The sequence below is a fragment of the Protomyctophum bolini genome, assembly GCF_963924005.1.
Source record: "Protomyctophum bolini genome assembly, chromosome: 20".
NCBI classification, from domain to species: Eukaryota; Metazoa; Chordata; class Actinopteri; order Myctophiformes; family Myctophidae; genus Protomyctophum; species Protomyctophum bolini.
The window spans coordinates 28,258,580-28,278,018 of record NC_137881.1 but is presented as its reverse complement, the minus strand read 5'-3'; the positions used below and the strand labels follow the sequence as shown (position 1 = coordinate 28,278,018).

General features: G+C 43.3%; 2 protein-coding genes and 1 pseudogene across 5 annotated transcripts in view; 2 read left to right on the top strand and 1 right to left on the bottom strand.

The window, feature by feature from the left end:
- The window catches only part of arhgap36 (Rho GTPase activating protein 36), a 94,516-nt gene extending 89,346 nt beyond the window's left edge, over positions 1–5,170 (top strand). For 2 of the 3 annotated variants that reach the window (XM_080792636.1, XM_080792635.1), the window contains exons 9-12: positions 985–1,164; positions 1,860–1,948; positions 2,878–3,125; positions 4,334–5,170. In XM_080792636.1, the coding sequence (XP_080648762.1) occupies positions 985–1,164; positions 1,860–1,948; positions 2,878–3,125; positions 4,334–4,644 (828 nt within the window). In that variant the 3' untranslated portion in view covers positions 4,645–5,170. The remainder of the gene's footprint in view (positions 1–984; positions 1,165–1,859; positions 1,949–2,877; positions 3,126–4,333) is intronic. The other variant, XM_080792637.1, reaches the window with a different exon arrangement.
- LOC308335568 (acetylcholine receptor subunit delta-like) overlaps positions 1–19,439 on the bottom strand; it is a 301,797-nt gene that overhangs the window by 138,952 nt on the left and 143,406 nt on the right. The gene's annotated exons all lie outside the window — the stretch shown is intronic.
- On the top strand, positions 12,950–17,131 carry LOC308335300 (endonuclease G, mitochondrial-like; annotated as a pseudogene). The gene is made up of 6 exons (XR_013966258.1): positions 12,950–13,147; positions 14,212–14,394; positions 14,648–14,789; positions 15,155–15,269; positions 15,511–15,592; positions 16,817–17,131. The product of XR_013966258.1 is annotated as an endonuclease G, mitochondrial-like (transcript).

Genomic DNA, 19,439 nt, shown 5'->3' with positions numbered 1-19,439 from the left:
CTGTAATGTCCCCACAGGTGTCTTAACTCTGACGTCACTGTAATGTCCCCACAGGTGTCTTAACTCTGACGTCACTGTAATGTCCCCACAGGTGTCTTAACTCTGACGTCACTGTAATGTCCCCACAGGTGTCTTAACTCTGACGTCACTGTAAATGTCCCCACAAGTGTCTTAACTCTGACGTCACTGTAAATGTCCCCACAGGTGTCTTAACTCTGACGTCACTGTAATGTCCCCACAGGTGTCTTAACTCTGACGTCACTGTAATGTCCCCACAGGTGTCTTAACTCTGACGTCACTGTAATGTCCCCACAGGTGTCTTAACTCTGACGTCACTGTAATGTCCCCACAGGTGTCTTAACTCTGACGTCACTGTAATGTCCCCACAGGTGTCTTAACTCTGACGTCACTGTAATGTCCCCACAGGTGTCTTAACTCTGACGTCACTGTAATGTCCCCACAGGTGTCTTAACTCTGACGTCACTGTAATGTCCCCACAGGTGTCTTAACTCTGACGTCACTGTAATGTCCCCACAGGTGTCTTAACTCTGACGTCACTGTAAATGTCCCCACAGGTGTCTTAACTCTGACGTCACTGTAATGTCCCCACAGGTGTCTTAACTCTGACGTCACTGTAAATGTCCCCACAGGTGTCTTAACTCTGACGTCACTGTAATGTCCCCACAGGTGTCTTAACTCTGACGTCACTGTAATGTCCCCACAGGTGTCTTAACTCTGACGTCACTGTAATGTCCCCACAGGTGTCTTAACTCTGACGTCACTGTAAATGTCCCCACAGGTGTCTTAACTCTGACGTCACTGTAATGTCCCCACAGGTGTCTTAACTCTGACGTCACTGTAATGTCCCCACAGGTGTCTTAACTCTGACGTCACTGTAATGTCCCAACAGGTGTCTTAACTCTGACGTCACTGTAATGTCCCCACAGGTGTCTTAACTCTGACGTCACTGTAATGTCCCCACAGGTGTCGGGTAACAAGATGACGGCTGCCAACCTGGCGGTGATCTTCGGCCCCAACCTGCTGCAGGGGGAGCGAGGAGGAGGAGGAGAGCCGGGCGCTCTGCACTCCATGGGCATCGAGGACAGCAACGCCATCATCAACGTCACGCTGGTCCTCGTCCAGAACCACAAGACACTCTTCACGGTATGCCCCTCTGTCTGTCTGTCTGTCTGTCTGTCTGTCTGTCTGTCTGTCTGTCTGTCTGTCTGTCTGTCTGTCTGTCTGTCATTTAAACAAACTAGAAAAAGGGGGTGCATACTTAGTTTAGACTAGTCATAGGTTAGACATGGGTTAAGGTTAGGTTTAGGTGTGCTGCCCCCGTGGGAGGTTAGGGTTAAGGGTTTGAGATAGGTTGTAGTTGTAGGACTAATGACTGGTCTAACCAATGACTAGTCTAAACCAAAAACTGTCTGAACTAAGTGCTGCACCCTCTACACTAAGTACTGCACCAGAAAAAGTGCCCCTCAGTCAGAGCACAGGTTCTCCACCAGGGCCTGGTCAGGTTGTGGCTTCCTGGTTCCGCTCAAGGTTAATTAAATAAGATTAGGAAGCGAAGACTGTACGGTGGACTCCATGTTGCTCACTGGAAGGAAAGAAACATGCGCAAGTTGAGACCAAGGAAGCTGAACGCGGAAGTGTTGGCTGCATATAGCCCATTGCAGCATGTTTCTTTCCTTCCAGGGAGCAACATGGAGTCCACCGTACGATCTTCGCTTCCTAACCTTATTTAATTAACCTCGGTTGCGCTATAATACGCCAATGTGAAAAGGGTGCCATTTGTTCTTACGCCTTGGTGTGTGTGTGTGTGTGTGTGTGTGTTATGTGCGCGTGCATACCAGGTGTCCGCTGAGCTGCAGCAGGAAGTGCTGATGAGTCTGATCCAGACAGATCCTGACATCATTGACTACCTGCTGCGCAGGAAGCTCAGGTAACCATGACGCTTCTTCATTCATTCATTCATTCATTCATTCATTCGCTTCTTCGTTCATTTATCCAATCATTCATATGTTGGTCCTCTCTTCATGCATTCATTCATTCATTCAGGCATTCGTTCTCTTCTTCATTCACTCATTCATTAATTCAGTCATCCACTCACTCATTCACTCATTCGTTCATTCATACGTTCTCTGCGTACGCACGCACACACGCACGCACGCACTCACTCACTCACTCACTCACTCACTCATTCAATTCAATTCAACAGGCTTTATTGGCATGACGTTTTACAAGTGTTGCCAAAGCACAATCACAGATATGACAAATAACAACATAATATCAATGACATGAAAAAATAAATAAAAATAATATAAAATAAAGCAGGTGGTGCAGAAAATAAAACATGCCATACTGTATGTGTGTCCTACTGGTTGTCCCTTTTCTTGTGACAGGAATTGACATATTTTTGCAGCCAAAACTGCACATTCTTTCTGTTCCCCCAGAAGGACTGGTAATCTTTCCCTTTCTGTCATACTTCGGAATTCTGGGAAATTTGTTTCAGATTTTGGGAAGAACTCCTCTCTAATATTTGTGTAGTTTTTACATTGTGTTAAGAAGTGTCTCTATAGCTCCGTCATCACAGTGACAGCATAGCCTCTCCTCTCTGGGCAGCCATAGGTCTGTCTGTGTCTGCCCTTCTCTATTGCCAGACTACTGTATATGATAACTCAGTCTGTACATTGTCAAAGTCTTTCTCAGGTTTTTTATCAGTTACTGTGGTTAGGTAGTCTGCCACAGTATACTGTCTGTTTAGAGCCAAATATGTTTCTAGTTTGTGTTGTGACTCACTCACTCAACCCAGTAAACGTGTACACAAACAGTATGTGTGATGGTCCTCCGTGGTCTCCCCCCCCCGTGCAGTGGCAGTCACCTGACACTAGAGGGCTCCACCAGCAGCGGCGGCGGCGGCAGCAGTGAGTGTGGCGGGGGTCGGCGGGACACGGCGGTCTCCCTGGACTCGGTGGGCGGGGCGTCCAGCGGGAGCCTGTCCCCCCTGGAGCCCCCCTCGCCCCTCTTCCCCCCCGACAGCAGTCTGAGCAGCGAGGTCTTCCTCAACGTCCTCAAGCTCAACCACAACAGGAAGAGGCAGGAGGCCAGATACACTAACGGTAACGTACACTATAGTACCAAAGCCCCCCCAGAACTGCTTGGCCATGCAGCGTCGAAGCACTCGGTCGGCCCTGCTGGTCAAAGCTGGGACTGTATTTATAGGCGGGCATTTAGCATGGGGGGGGGGGGGGAAACCATAGACGTATAACCCATTTTGAACTGAGATCAGACTCTAAAAATGTCCTGACAGTTTTCTGAAAAAGCTATGTTTCTATGTCCGTCGTTCCTCGATTTTTCAAAAAATAGCAGACCTACAAGCTCGTAGCTCTCTGGGACCCCCAATTTATATTGTAAAATCAATCTTAATTTAACTCTGAGAGTGCACAGATGGAACCAAATGGACCCGTTAGTGTCCATTTGGTTCCATTTGTGCACTCTCTGAGTTACAGACCCGTAAGGCTCCATTTTGTTCCTAACTATCGTTTAGCTGGGGACCCCCTGGAACTCCCTCAAGGACCCCTAGGGGTCCCCGGACCCCACTTTGGGAACCACTGTTTTAACGGATTCAAAACCATTCCAACCATTCGCATGCCACCAAAATGTGGAACGCCCTACCAACAGTCATTAAGACATGTGAATCCCTTGACTCCTTCAAAACCGCTCTCAAAGGGCACCTATACGGACGGCTGCAATTCGAAAAATCTCAATCCTCCCCCACCCCCCCCCCCCCCCCCTTTTCCCCTCACTGTATATGTATATTTTCCCTTTTTGCTCCTTTATGATGAATTCCTGTTCTGTTCTTTAACTATATAGAAGTGTCTATTTGTACGTCTCTAAATGTTTTGATGAATCGAACAAGGTGGACCCTCTTGTAAACAAGTGTAATGCTTAATTGGGTCGTCCACTCACAGTCAACAGTCTTTGTATATTGAGTTTGTGCTTGAAATGTACTGTAATTCTGCAAACTGTGAGCCCATTCTGAACGGGAACCCATTTTGGTGTTATGCTTTAGCTATTGAAAAATAGCAGATCTACAAGCTCATAGCGCGCCACTGAGTGGCGCGCTATGAGCTTGTAGGTCTGCTATTTTTGAAAAATCGAAGAACGACTGACATTTTTTAGAATCTGATCTCAGGTCAGAATGGGTTCATCAGACCAGTGTGTGTCCTATAGTGGAAACCTCGTACGAATCTGATCTCGGGTCAGAATGGGTTTTAATAAATATTTCAATCAATTCAATCAATCAAATCCATTCGGGGTTCTCCAGGTGGCGCAGAGCTGGCAAGTCCGGGCAAGTCCATCCGCCACACGCGCCAGTTCCACTCCCACCACAACCTGCTGAGCTTGGTCACGCCCCCGTCGGACAGCTCCTCCGACGCCGCGGACCACCACCGGCGGCGCCACCCCCAGGACGGGAGGCCCGGCGCCGGCGAGAGCAGCATCTGGGTCAGGCAGGCCACGCCCCTGGAGGAGGAGGAGGGGGGGGAGCGCAAGCCCTCCTCCTCCGCCGCCACCGCCGCGAACTTCTGGGACTTTTTCACCGGGAAGGGCCTGTCCGGGTCCGAGACCATCGTATGATGATGATGATGGAGGGGAGAAGGGGTGGGCGTGAACTGAAGCGATGTGGCTCTCGGGACCTTCGCGGTTCAGTTGTCTTTACCTCTTCTTGACGCTGAGAGTGTATACACGTGGGACCACATTTAGTTATAGGGTCCACGAGTGGGTCCACTTGGTTGGAGTTGTACACTGTCAGAGTTACATACCCTCCTGAAGGCACCCCTGAGAGAGAGAGAGAGAGAGAGAGAGAGAGAGAGAGAGAGAGAGAGCTAGAGCTAGAGAGAGAGAGAGAGAGAGGCGCGCGCGCGCGTGTTGACTTGTGAAAAACGAATTGTGAACTGAGAAGGTGAAGAGAAAGACGAAAAGGAAGGAGCAGGAATTTGTCCCTCAGAAACATTATTATTATTATTGACCACATTGAACCCTTTTCTGGGCAAATAGTCGATCTGCAAGCTCACAGCATGGAATGTAGATCGTAGATTGGCTAATTTTGGCAAAGACGAAGCATAGATATCCACACTTTTCCTGGGCTGTGTGTGCTCCAGTTCCTGTCGATTTGATCCAATGAAAGCCAATGAAACTGGTCAGACGACCAATGATATCCAATGAAATCAACAGGAACTGGAGCACACACAGCCCAGGAAAAGTGTGGATAGGGTTTAAGTGCATGGCTACAAATTCAGAAAGAACAAGTGCGTCAGTGACAGCTGGTTCAGACTGGACATTAAGGTGGGTCGAAGAACAGGGGACACGTCGTCAGTGCCAGCTGGTCGGACTGGACAGAACTCTTGTAAATATGGCTGGTTCTGAACGGAACAGAAACAACGACCAGTCCAGCGGTGTTATTGCATATTGTTGTCAGTTAGGACCTGGTCAATATCCCAAATGAAAAGATGTGTGTGTGTGTGTGTGTGTGTTTATGTCCTGCAAACATTGCAATATTATTATTATTATCATTGTTGTTGTTTTGTTTTAGTGCTTACAACTCTGTTCCCCAGATATGACTACAGTCAACTTTTTTAACTTTAGCACAGGTGTTTTTCTTTAGAATACCTTTTTTATTTTTTTTAAGATGAAAAAACGAATCAGAAATAAGACCTACCGTATTTTTCAAAGTAACTACTAGCATTAAATAACAACGCCGTTGAGACGAACAACCATCTAAGTCCATCATTTATTCTGACCCCTCCCTCCCTGAAAAGGCCCATCTGTCCTGAACCCCTTACATTATGGACAATCAGTGTGGACTTAGATGGTTATTCGTCTCGACTGCTCGGAATCCCATGAATGAACAAACACTTTTAAAGAAGTAGTGAAATTAGTAGATCTACAAGCTCATCGCGATGTGTTTGTGTTGCTTGTAGATCTGCTATTGTCACTAGTTTGGGTCTCGGGGGGGGGGGGGGGGGGGGGGGGGGGGGGAGACGTCTAATTTGTCTTTTTTGTGTCTCGAGCTAAAAGGTTTGGGAACCACTGCTCTCTACCATGGGGACAAATGGACAAATGGACACGTAAGCTCAAATGTGTGCCAAACGGGTGCAGTACTTAGTTTAGACAGTTTTTGGTTTAGACAAGTCATTGGTTAGACCAGTAATTAGTCCTACAACTACAACCTATCTCAAACCCTCACCCTAAACCTAACCTCCCATGGGGCAGCACACCTAAACCTAACCCTAACCCATGTCTAACCAATGACTAGTCTAAACTAAGTATGCACTCCTGCCAAACAGTAGGGGTTGGCAGTGATGGGGGGGAAATGACTACATTGTGTATGGCAACTAACTTTCTACAACTGTACATATATATGTTAGTAGGCTAGTAGGCCTTGATTGTACGCAGTGAAGGAAGGTATTGACTACCTATACGTTTATACTGTATTGATTATTTGAAACTAAATTGTATGTGTTGTAATATATACAGTATTTTGTTGTTTCTTGTTCAGCTTGTACGTGGGCATGTTGTGTAGCCTACATAACATGTCTGCTGTGTTACTTTATTGTAACACCTATATGTACAGTATTACGTAACAGTATAACCACAGATGGCGTCCAATTGTCCATATATACAAATCTCAGCGCATGGAGTTCACCTCATAACAGCATTTAGAATAGAACGGAATAGGTTAGAAAAACTTCAACCAGATACAGGAAGTAAATACATACATCCAATGTTATTATTTAGTCACAAGCCTCACTTCAATGCTTTTCATTCGTTAGACAGACTTAAAGGGCCAGTCCCCCTAGCCTGAATTTGAACCCAGATGATTCCGTTTTTTGTTTTTTTTAATGAAATTGAGGACAAAATAAACATGATTTGGCAGTGCTTTCTTTGTTTTTATTTTGAATTTGTGGAATCTGTGGAATCTGTGACATCACAGAGTGACTCTCAGTTCCTCCACTTGAACTGTAGTTCAAACCAAGCCTGTCTGTCTGTCTGTCTGTCTGGTTCCAGTCGGAGTCGGACATTTGTCTCGTGTAGCCAGACAACTATTCCACAATCTCTGAATGCTATATAAAGTTTTTAGTTAGTCAGTTTATTTATCTCAGTCACTTTTAAACAATACAGTTGAACATTCAGAATGAGGGTTACAAAGTTATTATGCCCACCTTATCTGTACGTCTGTAACTACACCTCCTGAAATCTGACTAATCTGTTTGTCATTTCTGTAAGCTATATGCTTAGATGATTTTATTTTTTATTTTTATTTTTTAATATTTTTTATCCCACGATTTTGTAACCCATTTTTCACCCCTGTGTCAATCATCTAATGTGATCCTGGGCTCTACACACCCTCCACCAACCTAGTCCCCATATAAGGGGGACAATGGGGAGAGCAACGGACTTCAACTCATGCTTCCTTCATGCCTGAGTGTCCAAGTTGCTCCTTTACACCTGACAGGGGGGAGTTTCCCTGGTTGGACGTAGCGCGTGGAAGGAACACACGTTATTCCAACCACACTTAGATGATTTCTATTTATATTAGGATACATTTGCGGCCGAATATTCGGTGCATCACTAGTTAAAATAGTATGTTTATACAGAAGTTAAGAATAAATAATCTCTCAGTCACCTGGTAATGACTGACACAGTCCTGTAGCTGAAAGGTCAGAAGGTCAGTCCTTGCAACCACAATGCTTCCAGCCAGACAGGTCTAGTCCAGAATGCCACTTGAGCACTATATACTTTGTTGTACAACAAATAGCGAAAATAGTTCACCTACAAGCTTGTAGATGTTTGGAAAATGTGAAAGATTTCGAAAGCTTTTGCCTATAATGCCATGTTGAAAGTGGTTATCACTTAACATACCTACAGCCGCACAGTATAATTGGTATGAAGTGTAACTGAATATCGCTGTTTTAGTATCCCCACTTAACCCATTAAGACCGGAGTTTGATTCTACAAATGTTATGTTATGGTTATGGAAAAACTTAACTTAAATAATAATCACTGTTATGGATCCATAAAACATTTATTCTGCTCTGTTGAATGCATTAATTGCATACACTATTCGGTGATATATTTTCTATTTGGGCCGAAACCGAATGGGCCGAAAATGCATTTTTAGCCATTTTCTGCCGAATTCTTTCTGCGGCCGAATATTCGGTGCATCACTAGTTTCTTCCTTGTTTTCCTTCCAGAAAATTGATATGAATACAGTAGATGCTCACATAGTGCCTGTTGCTTTGCTATCAAAGCACACGAGGTGTTGACCATATAGTCTACCATGTAGAGTCTGGTATACCTTCCAGTGTATTTTACATTACAATGAAACATTCTAGGCCTAAACATTTGGTCTGTACACCTGCTATTCTAAATGTTCCATATGTGTGTGTAATGTGTGAAGTCAAACCACTGCCTCGTACAAACATCCAGGAAATCCCTCCCTCTTTGCCTCTCCCAGTTTTCTTCAGAAACAAAACTCTCTCAGTCTCTCTTCGGAGTAAACCAGAGTGTTGTGTTTTTTTTTCTTCTCAATGTGACTAATTTGGCTGTGTGTCAAAATGGCAGAACAACAACAGGGATGGGAGCTGGACCAGGACAGGTTCTGCTGTCCTGTCTGTCTGGACCTTCCAAAGAAACCGAGGACTCTACAATGTGGACACAGTTACTGTAGCAGCTGTATCGAAGGCTACTGGCACCTGTATGAGGAGACTGGAGTCTACAGCTGTCCCCAGTGCAGAGGGACGTTATTGGTGAGATGACCTTACAAGTTACAACCACACATTAAACTGCATTTTCTGCTACAGCAGTTCTACTATGCACATGATGTAGGCTACATGGTTACTTGTTCACATTGTATGTTTATGTTGATAATGATATAGGCTACATTGTTTGTCCATAAATAATAAGAATGCTATTTAGATAGTGTTAGACCAGTGGTTCTCAAAGTGGGGTCCATGAGGCGGTTCCAGGAGGTCCACAAAAAAATGTCAATAGAGCATCACAGTCTGTTTAGCCACTGTAAACAATATATATGTATATATGTATATATATACACCTGAGCTAGGTTCCCTGCAGCCATATGTGAATCATGTGGTCTCTAACCTTGGGGTCAAACTTGCCCTTAAACGTAGTCAGCTCAAGTTTTTTTCACCTAAGGCTGCTGGCTAAAATCAAGTCTGTGAGCTGTCCTTTAGCGATTTTGAGCGGGTTATCCATGCTCCATTGGCCTCCCTTCACTGGCTTCCCTGTCCGCTTTAGAGTTGATTTTAAAATTCTATTGTTTGTTTTTAAATCTATTAATGGTCTGGCGCCTCTATATCTGTCTGACCTTATTGAGGTCTATACTCCTCCAAGGTCACTGCGGTCTGAGGGCCAGCTTAATCTCAGGGTGACAAAGAAGACCCGCTTAAAGTCCAGAGGCGACCGAGGCTTTTCTGTTGTAGCCCCCAAACTATGGAACGCACTCCCCCCTCCCACGTCAAATTGGCCCCCTTCCATCGAGACTTTTAAATCTCGCCTAAAGACCCACCTTTATACCTTGGCTTTTAATCCCGCTTGAGTTTCTTCGGTCCTTGTAAATGTTTTGTTTCACTACATCAGGCGTTCCCAAACCTAGTATATATATTTTTTTTGTTCAACTATTTTTTAAAGTGGCATCTGTATATTAACTTGACCATTATTTCACTCAAATAAATGGTTGGTTACATTCCTACAGTTGCTACAGATCTGTTCTTGTTGTAGTAACGACCCAGCACACTCAAACAAAAGAGGCTGATGACCCCCATTGGGCCCCATCCACTCTCACTATAACTAGACACTTATAACCTCCTCCTCCTCCTCCTCCTCCTCTCTCTCTCTCTCTCTGTTTAAAAGTAGGCTACTATTGTGAATCAGTGGACCATGACACAGCTTAAACACAACTCTTATTTACTGTGCGCAGCACAAACAGCTGTCAGTGAGACATAACAGCTACATGTAAAAATCTCTCTCTCTCTCTCTCTCTCTCTCTCTCTGTTTAAAAGCACAGGTAAAAATCTCTCTCTCTGCTGTTACCTCGAAAATACAATGGTTTTACGGGCGACTTGTCCGGACTTTTGGGGGCGACTTATCCGGACTTTTGGAGGCGACTTCTCCGACCGATCTTCCCGTTGGGGCGAACAATCTTCGCCGCTTGGGACGAGTTGGCAAAGGGGCGAGCCGTCTCGTATTCATAATGTGTGTGTGTGTGTGTGTGTGTGTGTGTGTGTTTTTTTTTTACTGATTGAACGAGGACATCAGCTCAACTCCACCAATTGTGATCAATGCACTAATCTATTGATCTTCCATCCCTGTCTAAAGTGGTTTCTTGTCTCTCTCCAGAGTTTCCAGTCTCTCTCCAGTTCCACTGGATCTCCAGGCTCACCCAGTGTGCTCATCTGTCCTCTGCGGTCCTTCACAGATGTGACTGATGTCGTGTCTGGTCTGAGAGACCAACTAGACGACATCCTGAAGACAACTTGGCCACAGATAGAGAGAGGTGACATTTACATGTGTTTCTAGTTGTTCATAGTAAACATGGATGGATGAAGCCAGAAGGCAACTGGAGATGTTTGAACTAGAACAGACTGATGGTACACAGGTTGGCTGTCTGTCAGATTGGACAGTAAAATGTAAGAATTAAGTAAGAATAAATTACTCAAAGGTGACATTCCAATGTGTTTATAGTTTTTCTAAGCAGCCTCTACTGTACAGTACATTTCTAAGTGTTGAATGGATTATAAACAGGTGGACGTATGTCTAGGAAGGATAGGCTACTAAAGCCTATACTGTAGTATGGGGGACAGTACAGTATGTTTGTGCGCCACAGAGTGACGCGCTATGAGCTTGTATATCTTGTTTTAGTTTTTGATTTAGTTTTAGTCTATTTAGTCTCTATTTTGGCAGGCCTTTATGGTGTCATAATAGCTGATTTTACACTTGGTTGCATGCTGAAAATAGCAGACCTACAAGCTCACAATGCGTCGCGCTGAGACACGCTGTGAGTTTGTAGGTCTGCAATTTTCAACATGAAACCAAGCATAAAATGACTGACCTGATACTATGGAGCTGTAATAGCTTTAACTTTTTGACCAAACACTTGAGTTGGATCCATTCTTCAGTGTGACGTCATGATGAACGTCCACTGTTTTCTTGTGTCTCCAGTGTGTGCAGTTGATGTTTTACATCCAGCGGAGCCTCAGACCAGGAAGGACTTCTTACAATGTGAGTCATTTAAAGCTCTAATGACTTTGATCTGAGAGACTAACTAGTCTAAACACAATGAGATTCATGAGGTTTGGATTTTCTCTTGTCGTGTTCTCACAGATTCCTCTCCTCTGTCTCTGGACATCAACACAATACACAAACATCTCTCCCTGTCAGAGGAGAAGAGGAAGGTGACTTTTACACGACAACAACAACCTTACCCTGATCATGTAGAGAGATTTACTGCCTGTCAGGTGTCGTGTACAGAGGGTCTGTCTGAACGTCGTTACTGGGAAGTAGAGAGGAGTGGTTATGGGGCTGGGATAGCAGTCTGTTATAAAGACACCAACAGACAAACCTGGTTTGGATCCAATGATAAGTCCTGGTGTTTACAGTGTATTGATAAAGACTACTGGTTCATACACAACAGAGTTGATACTAAAGTGTCAGGGCCTGTCTCCTCCAGAGTGGGGGTGTACCTGGATCACAAGGCAGGTACTCTGTCCTTCTACAGTGTCTCTGACACAATGACCCTCCTCCACACAGTTCAAACCACGTTCACACAACCTCTCTATCCAGGGATAATGCTTTGGTTCTATGGAGATACAGCGGAGCTGTGTTAGACATGGTAGACATGGTTAAGAACACTGATGACGATATTCAGTTGGAAACTTGAGTTTTCTTCATTTGATTCTAGACTCTCTCTTCTGTATGAAGCGTGTGTTAGAATGATGTGTCACCATCATGATCAATTAGAGTTCCGCTCAATGCATGTCTTTGCAGATCAATCATTGTACAGTTATCTTGTTGTTACTACAGAGCCCTCTGTCAGTCTGTAGATTGGTTATACTTTAATAGTAGTGTAATGCACTGGTTCTCAAACTGTGGGTCAGGACCCCCCGGGGGTGCAACATTGTGTTCTCATTCAACAGTACACACACCTGTTTTTGATTCAAACTAAACGTATAATGCCTCAACTCCTACAATTCAAAGTGCTTGTCAGGTCCCCAGTTCAATTAGACTCTTTTGGGGGGGTCCCCAGTTCACTTTGATTCTTTGGGTGGTCCCCTGTTCAATTTAATTATTTTGGGGGGTCCCCAGTTCAACTACATTATTTTGGCGGACATTGAAAGAATGGTTTAATTCATATAGAGGACTTTGCGACCATCGGGTAATCAATATGTTTTCATTAACTTTAATTCATTTACACTGATTTGTTTTTTTCAAAATAAATGTGAGCACTGTGGCTGCAACCTCTAGCAGAGTCTTTTAGTCTTATTTTGAAGAATGTTTCTGTCTCTCTGTGAAACGACCCACGGCGATTGGAGAACTGCAGCAAGTTGACCCTTAGGGGTGTAACATACTGCATGTATTTACCACCACACGATGGCACTGTAGCACAGACTACCTGTTACCTGTTGCACACTGGTATAGTCCCGCGAGACTTGGGGACGGGAGTTCATGCTAGGATGAGATCAAAGATGGCGGAATAAACAAACCTATACTGTTACACACGTCTTGTGTTTATCATTCTAAAAGGTTTACAACCCAACCAAAGGGTAAACTAATACAAGGGGGTTGACCCAAATAATAATAATAATAATAATAATATCATTGCATTATCTGATAGATAGAGCGTATAGTATGTGCCGTGATAATAATGCAGCGGGTTTTGACGTCGCGGTGGTTTGTGTGCGGCGTGTCGGTGTCGGTTGGAACGGCCCTGGGGCTTTCAGTGGCTGCTTCTTCCAGGGATCAGCAGCAGCAACATGAACAGGACACCGGTGGTGGTCTCCTGGGTCGCCTCCCTGTCGTCCCCATACCCAGTGTAGAGGCCACCGCGTCCTCGGAGCTCACGGTTAGTCTGTTTACCTTTTAATTATAGACTAGAGCAAAGGTATTAGAGCTATGGACCAGAGCTACTGTAAATCCACTTACACTTTTAGTCAGTGGTCACTCATTACTGTAAATACAATACAAACTACAAATACACTGGCTGTATAGTGTAGAGTCTAGCCGCAATTTGCAACTCAAGACTTTTGACTCCTATAGACAGCTGTGTGTGTGTGTGTGTGTGTGTGTGTGTGTGTGTGTGTGTGTGTGTGTGTCCCTGTGTCGGAAATAGCAATTAAGTGTCACTGTTGTGCAGCCTAACACACAGACAGAGGCCAGGGAGGAGAGACATACAGTAGCTCTGGTCCATAGCCTTCTACTGCTTCTACGATTCTGCCCTGCGCAGTAAGGCGATTTTCAGTTTTAAATCTCAAATCGAAATCAGACCAGCCTCTCCTCTTTGGCGTAAATAAAAAGAACGTTTTTGCTACTCACCAAAACAAAGGCGGGTTGTGTCATTAGAAAGCCTACTTTCCTTAGTGGACGCACTCTGAGCCCCCCACCACACAATATTCTCTATGATGCAGTTCTCAGGGAAATATCAGTAGAGGGCGCAGCGGAGTAACTAAAAATATTTTTTTCCTGGTGGAAACAAAATCCCCTTTTGGCCAAAAAGTACAGTTTATACGTGTGGTGGGGGGCTCAGAGTGCGTCCACTAAGCAAGGTAGGCTTTCTAATGACACAACTCGCCTTTGTTTTGGTGAGTAGCAAAAACGTTATTTTTATTTACGCCAAAGAGTAGAGGCTGGTCTGCTGCTGCCTCCTGCATTATGTGCAAATTCGAAACAGGTGGTACGCAGGGCCGTTCAGTGACTTCGACAAGTGCTTCCAAACTTATTCCAAACAAGACATCAAGACATGAACACACATTTGAACACAAAGATGAAAAGAAAACTTGAGTGATATGCTTCTGTTAGTAAATTCAGCATGTGCAATTAATTAATTCATTCATTCATTCATTCATTAATATTTATTTATAGTAGTTTGATTTGAGTATAATGGTCATTATTATGGTCTGTACTGTGCAGGTGTTCCAGGGGGGCGGGGTGGTAACAAAGTACGGCTTTGGCATTGGCCAACATCAAGACCAGAGAGTCCTATGTCACTTCCTATGACACCCGCACGGCATCCTGGGTAATAGAACAGCTGAATCCCTCCTCCATCACTGGACCTTCAAACAGGAACAACTGTGACTTCAAAGAAGATGACAGGTTGTTATTGTTATTATGTATTATTATTATTATTATTATTACTGTTGCTGTTGTAACAGTAGTAGTATTATTATTATTAACAGCATCGTATTCCATGAAACAGTCTGACTCTCTTCTATTGGTGGATTTTCTGTGTGGTCCTTCTATTGGTTGGTGGATGTTGTATGCGGTTCTCTTCTATTGGTGGATGTGTTGTGCTGCTCTCTTCTGTTGGTTGGTGGACCATTATTTATGTGCTTTGATTGATTCCCAGCGTTCATTTGTACCACCGATCGACCAACGCAGACTACCGGGGGAGTGGCTTCGACAGAGGCCACCTGGCTGCAGCAGGCAATCACAAGTGGAGCCAAAAGGCCATGGACGACACCTTCTACCTGAGCAACGTTTCACCACAGGTACTGTAGGCCGCATGTTGTACTGTAATAACACTACTAGGGATGCACCCGCGCTGGGCAGGACAAGGCCTACGCTGTTCTTTGTCTAACCCATTTTGACCTGAGATCAGATTCTAAGAAATGTCTTCTAAATCCTGACAGTTTTCTGAAAAAGCTATGTTTCCGTGTCAGTCGTTCTTCGATTTTTCAAAGATAGCAGACCGACAAGCTCGTAGCGCTATGGGCTTGTAGATCTGCTATTTTTCAATAGCTAAAGCATAACATGACGCTAACCAAAAATGGTCTAAGCGGAAGTGCTGGAATTTTTGCGGAATCGGGAAAAAAAGGACAGTTGGCCTATCCTCTGTTCCTCTCCTCCGCTCTAGAATCCCCATATGAACCAGAAGGCGTGGAACAATCTGGAGCAAATGTGTCGCTCACTGACCAAACATTACCGCAATGTTTACGTCTGCACCGGACCGGACCGCTGTACCTGCCCAGGTACAGTACAACTACTACAGTAGTACACACCTGACCTGGAATGAACTGAAAACCTGTTAATTTTACTTATTAAAACTCACTCAGTGCGTTTAATCAGAGCATTGAATGGTCTCAGTAGCCGTCTACTGACCTACCGAGATCTGAGTAGGATGCATTCTGTGCGTTGGTCAAGGCGTTGTTCTTCATGACTCGCGTGTGCTTGTGTGTGTGTGTGTGTGTGTGCGTGTGTGTGTGCGTGCAGACAGGAGCCTGATGGGAAGCTGTATGTGAGGTACCAGGTGTTGGGACGAAACCACGTTGCCGTGCCGACACACTTCTTCAAGGTGGGACTCCTGTTTTTATAGCCCCTCGCCTTTCACGATGGGCTATGACATTGACATGACATTTTACTTGACGATTTTTTAATTGTCATACAAATAATTGCGATTAACTTATTAACACTAATTGTGTGTTCTTGGCATTGAACATGGGAACATATGAACAAAATGTACATTTCCTTTTGGTACAATGCAAAAATGCAATGTTGGTAAACGATAACCTCGCGCTGCAGGCTTTCCACCTCGGAAGGAAAGCCTGGTCTGTGTTCTAAGTTGCTGTGCGATCCGGTCCAGACCGCACGGTATAAAATCTAAAAAAAAGAAAACCTCTTATTCCTAATTGTGGTTTCCAGCTTGTTTGGCGTACGGTTTGTTTTGGTCCCCCCCCCCCCTGTTTGTTTTTAGTCTCGCCAGTCACTACGAAAATATGAATATACCAAACAAACTATTCCAGACGTACTTGAAGAAACGTGTCCGAATTCATACGCCACATCAAGTCTTTTATTGTGTAAGCCCTAAAAGGCCACTGATCATGGGGGATTTTGGGCACTTCTGATTCCGTTTTGTGGTTTCCTGCCTGATGACTTGTACAGTATAGAGCGCCGCAGTCCCCGCCCCCTTTCAGAAAAGCGAGTGGCCCAGGAAGTGGAAGCCCCATGCATTCTCCCATCGGCACTTTTAATATAATTTATTTAAAGGCGGTTACGCCGCGGACAAAGCCAATTCGGATCGTGACGAATCATGACAATGAACACAATGTTTTGGGACAATCAAATCATTAGAAAGAAGAAAAGAAAGTCAGGAGACAACACTATTGGTTTTATTTTTCGTCTTATAAATTATTTGATCGGCCCAAAATATTGTGTTCATTGTCATGATTCGTCACGATCCGAATTGGCTTTGTCCGCGGCGTAACCGTCTTTAAATAAATTATATTAAAAGTGCCGACGGGAGAATGCATGGGGCTTCCACTTCCTGGGCCACTCGCTTTTCTGAAAGGGGGCGGGACTGCGGCGCTCTATATCAGTGACTACAACATGACATAAGATCCAGACTGGATCATGAACCCAAAAATGAATGCTTCCCAGGCTAGGTAAACAAACATTGCACAGGGCAGATATGACGAATACATAAAATATATGTTTTTCTTTCTTTTTTTTTTTTTTTTTTTTTTTTACAAATTATGGGTAAAAACATCATGAATGTATTGCTGTTTGCTATCGTGTCCAGGTGTTGATTTTGGAGCGGTCAGAAGGGGTGGAGCTTCGTTCCTACATCATGCCCAACTCGCCCGTCGACGAAAAGATTCCCCTGGAGCGCTTTCTGGTTCCCATAGAAACCATCGAGAGAGCTTCAGGGCTGCTGTTTGTTCCAAACATCATGAAGAGAACCAACACCCTACAGGCCATCGCTGCTAAGTGAAACTACAAATCCCAGCAAAAAACGATGGGTTATAGCCCATGTTTTTTGAAATTTTGGAAAAATAAGTTATCCTCGTTTCTCATCATTTTGGACCATGGGCTATAGCCTATATCGTACGGCATACTATAGCGCGCCGTTTTTCATCATTTTTGATGATTTGACAAAAATGAAAAAATAAAAAAAATGTAAGGTTATAGCCCATGTTTTTTGAAATTGTGAAAAAAAAAGTTATCCTCGTTTCTCATCATTTTGGACCATGGGCTATAGCCTATATCGTACGGCATACTATAGCGCGCCGTTTTTCATCATTTTTGACGATTTGACAAAAATGAAAAAATGAAAAAAACGATGGGTTATAGCCCATGTTTTTTGAAATTGTGAAAAAAAAAGTTATCCTCATTTCTCATCATTTTGGACCATGGGCTATAGCCTATATCGTACGGCATACTATAGCGCGCCGTTTTTCATCATTTTTGACGATTTGACAAAAATGAAAAAATGAAAAAAACGATGGGTTATAGCCCATGTTTTTTGAAATTGTGAAAAAAAAAGTTATCCTCATTTCTCATCATTTTGGACCATGGGCTATAGCCCATATCGTACGGCATACTATAGCACGCCGTTTTTCATCATTTTTGACGATATGACAAAAATGAAAAAAACGATGGGTTATAGCCCATGTTTTTTGAAATTGTGAAAAAAAAAGTTATCCTCATTTCTCATCATTTTGGACCATGGGCTATAGCCCATATCGTACGGCATACTATAGCACGCCGTTTTTCATCATTTTTGACGATATGACAAAAATGAAAAAATGAAAAAAACGATGGGTTATAGCCCATGTTTTTTGAAATTGTGAAAAAAAAAGTTATCCTCATTTCTCATCATTTTGGACCATGGGCTATAGCCCATATCGTACGGCATACTATAGCACGCCGTTTTTCATCATTTTTGACGATATGACAAAAATGAAAAAATGAAAAAAACGATGGGTTATAGCCCATGTTTTTTGAAATTGTGAAAAAAAAAGTTATCCTCATTTCTCATCATTTTGGACCATGGGCTATAGCCCATATCGTACGGCATACTATAGCACGCCGTTTTTCATCATTTTTGACGATATGACAAAAATGAAAAAAACGATGGGTTATAGCCCATGTTTTTTGAAATTGTGGAAAAAAAGTTATCCTCATTTCTCATCATTTTGGACCATGGGCTATAGCCCATATCGTACGGCATACTATAGCACGCCGTTTTTCATCATTTTTGAGGATTTGAAAAAAATGAAAAAAACAACCAAAAGTGTCAAATAATGGTTAGAAGCTGTTTTTCAACAACCAAAAGTGTAAAATAATGGTTAGAGAAAGTTTAAGTCCAAAAGAGTAGTGTCCAGTATATATAATGCCCTGCTTTCAGCTAGGTCTAACTCCACAGAGTACATTAAAACTAATTGGGAAAAAGAGTTGGAGATTACCATCACATCAGAAGAATGGGCAAACATGTGCGAAACACAAATTACATCCACCAACTCAAGAATGTGGAGAGAATTCTGTTGGAAGAACTTAACGAGATTTTTTATTACTCCCAAAATTAAAGCAAGACAACTGAAAACGGAACAGCCTTGCTGGAGACAATGTGGCCACAAGGAAGCGGGCCGCGCTCATATCTTCTGGTCTTGTCCTAAAATTCAGAAATACTGGCAGGATATTCACTCCACTTTGGAGACCATTCTGTGTTTTGAGATACCTCTGTCTGTTTCTTTTCTACTGTTGGGAAATATCCCTGTAGATTTTCTAACACATGATAAATATTTAATCAAGATCCTCTTAGCATCAAGTAAAAAAGCAATCACACGACGCTGGTACCAACAGGACCCACCAACGAAAGATCAATGGATTGACATTATTGAGGAACTGTATTCTATGGAAAAACTAACATTCATACTGAGACTACAAGAGGATAAATTCTATAAAAAATGGGAAAAGTGGAATCTCTTCTCTCAGCCTAGTGATATTGCAATAGAATTTCATTGAATGTTTATTGTAATATGAAAAATGCAGCCTTTTTTTCTTTTACTTTTTGTCCTTTTTCTTTCCCGTATTGTCTTGTTAGTTGTTTTTTTGTATGTGTCTGTTCTTCCTTCAATAAAAATTAAGTGAAAAAAAAAAAAAAGCAAAGCAAATACAGGTAATTCGAAAATGTTATTTTTGTACTTTTGTGTTTCTCTTCTTTATATATTATTTTACTGTTGAAATGTAAAATTTACATTTCAACGAAAGGACCTGTAAATGACAACACAAAAACTAAGGCACTGGTGTCGTACTTCTGGTTTACCGGAACGGGGTGCAACTCCCTGCAGTGCCCTGCTCAATTTGTTGTATTTACATGGTTCATTTGTCCATCGCATTGCAATTTCCGCAATTTCCGCAAT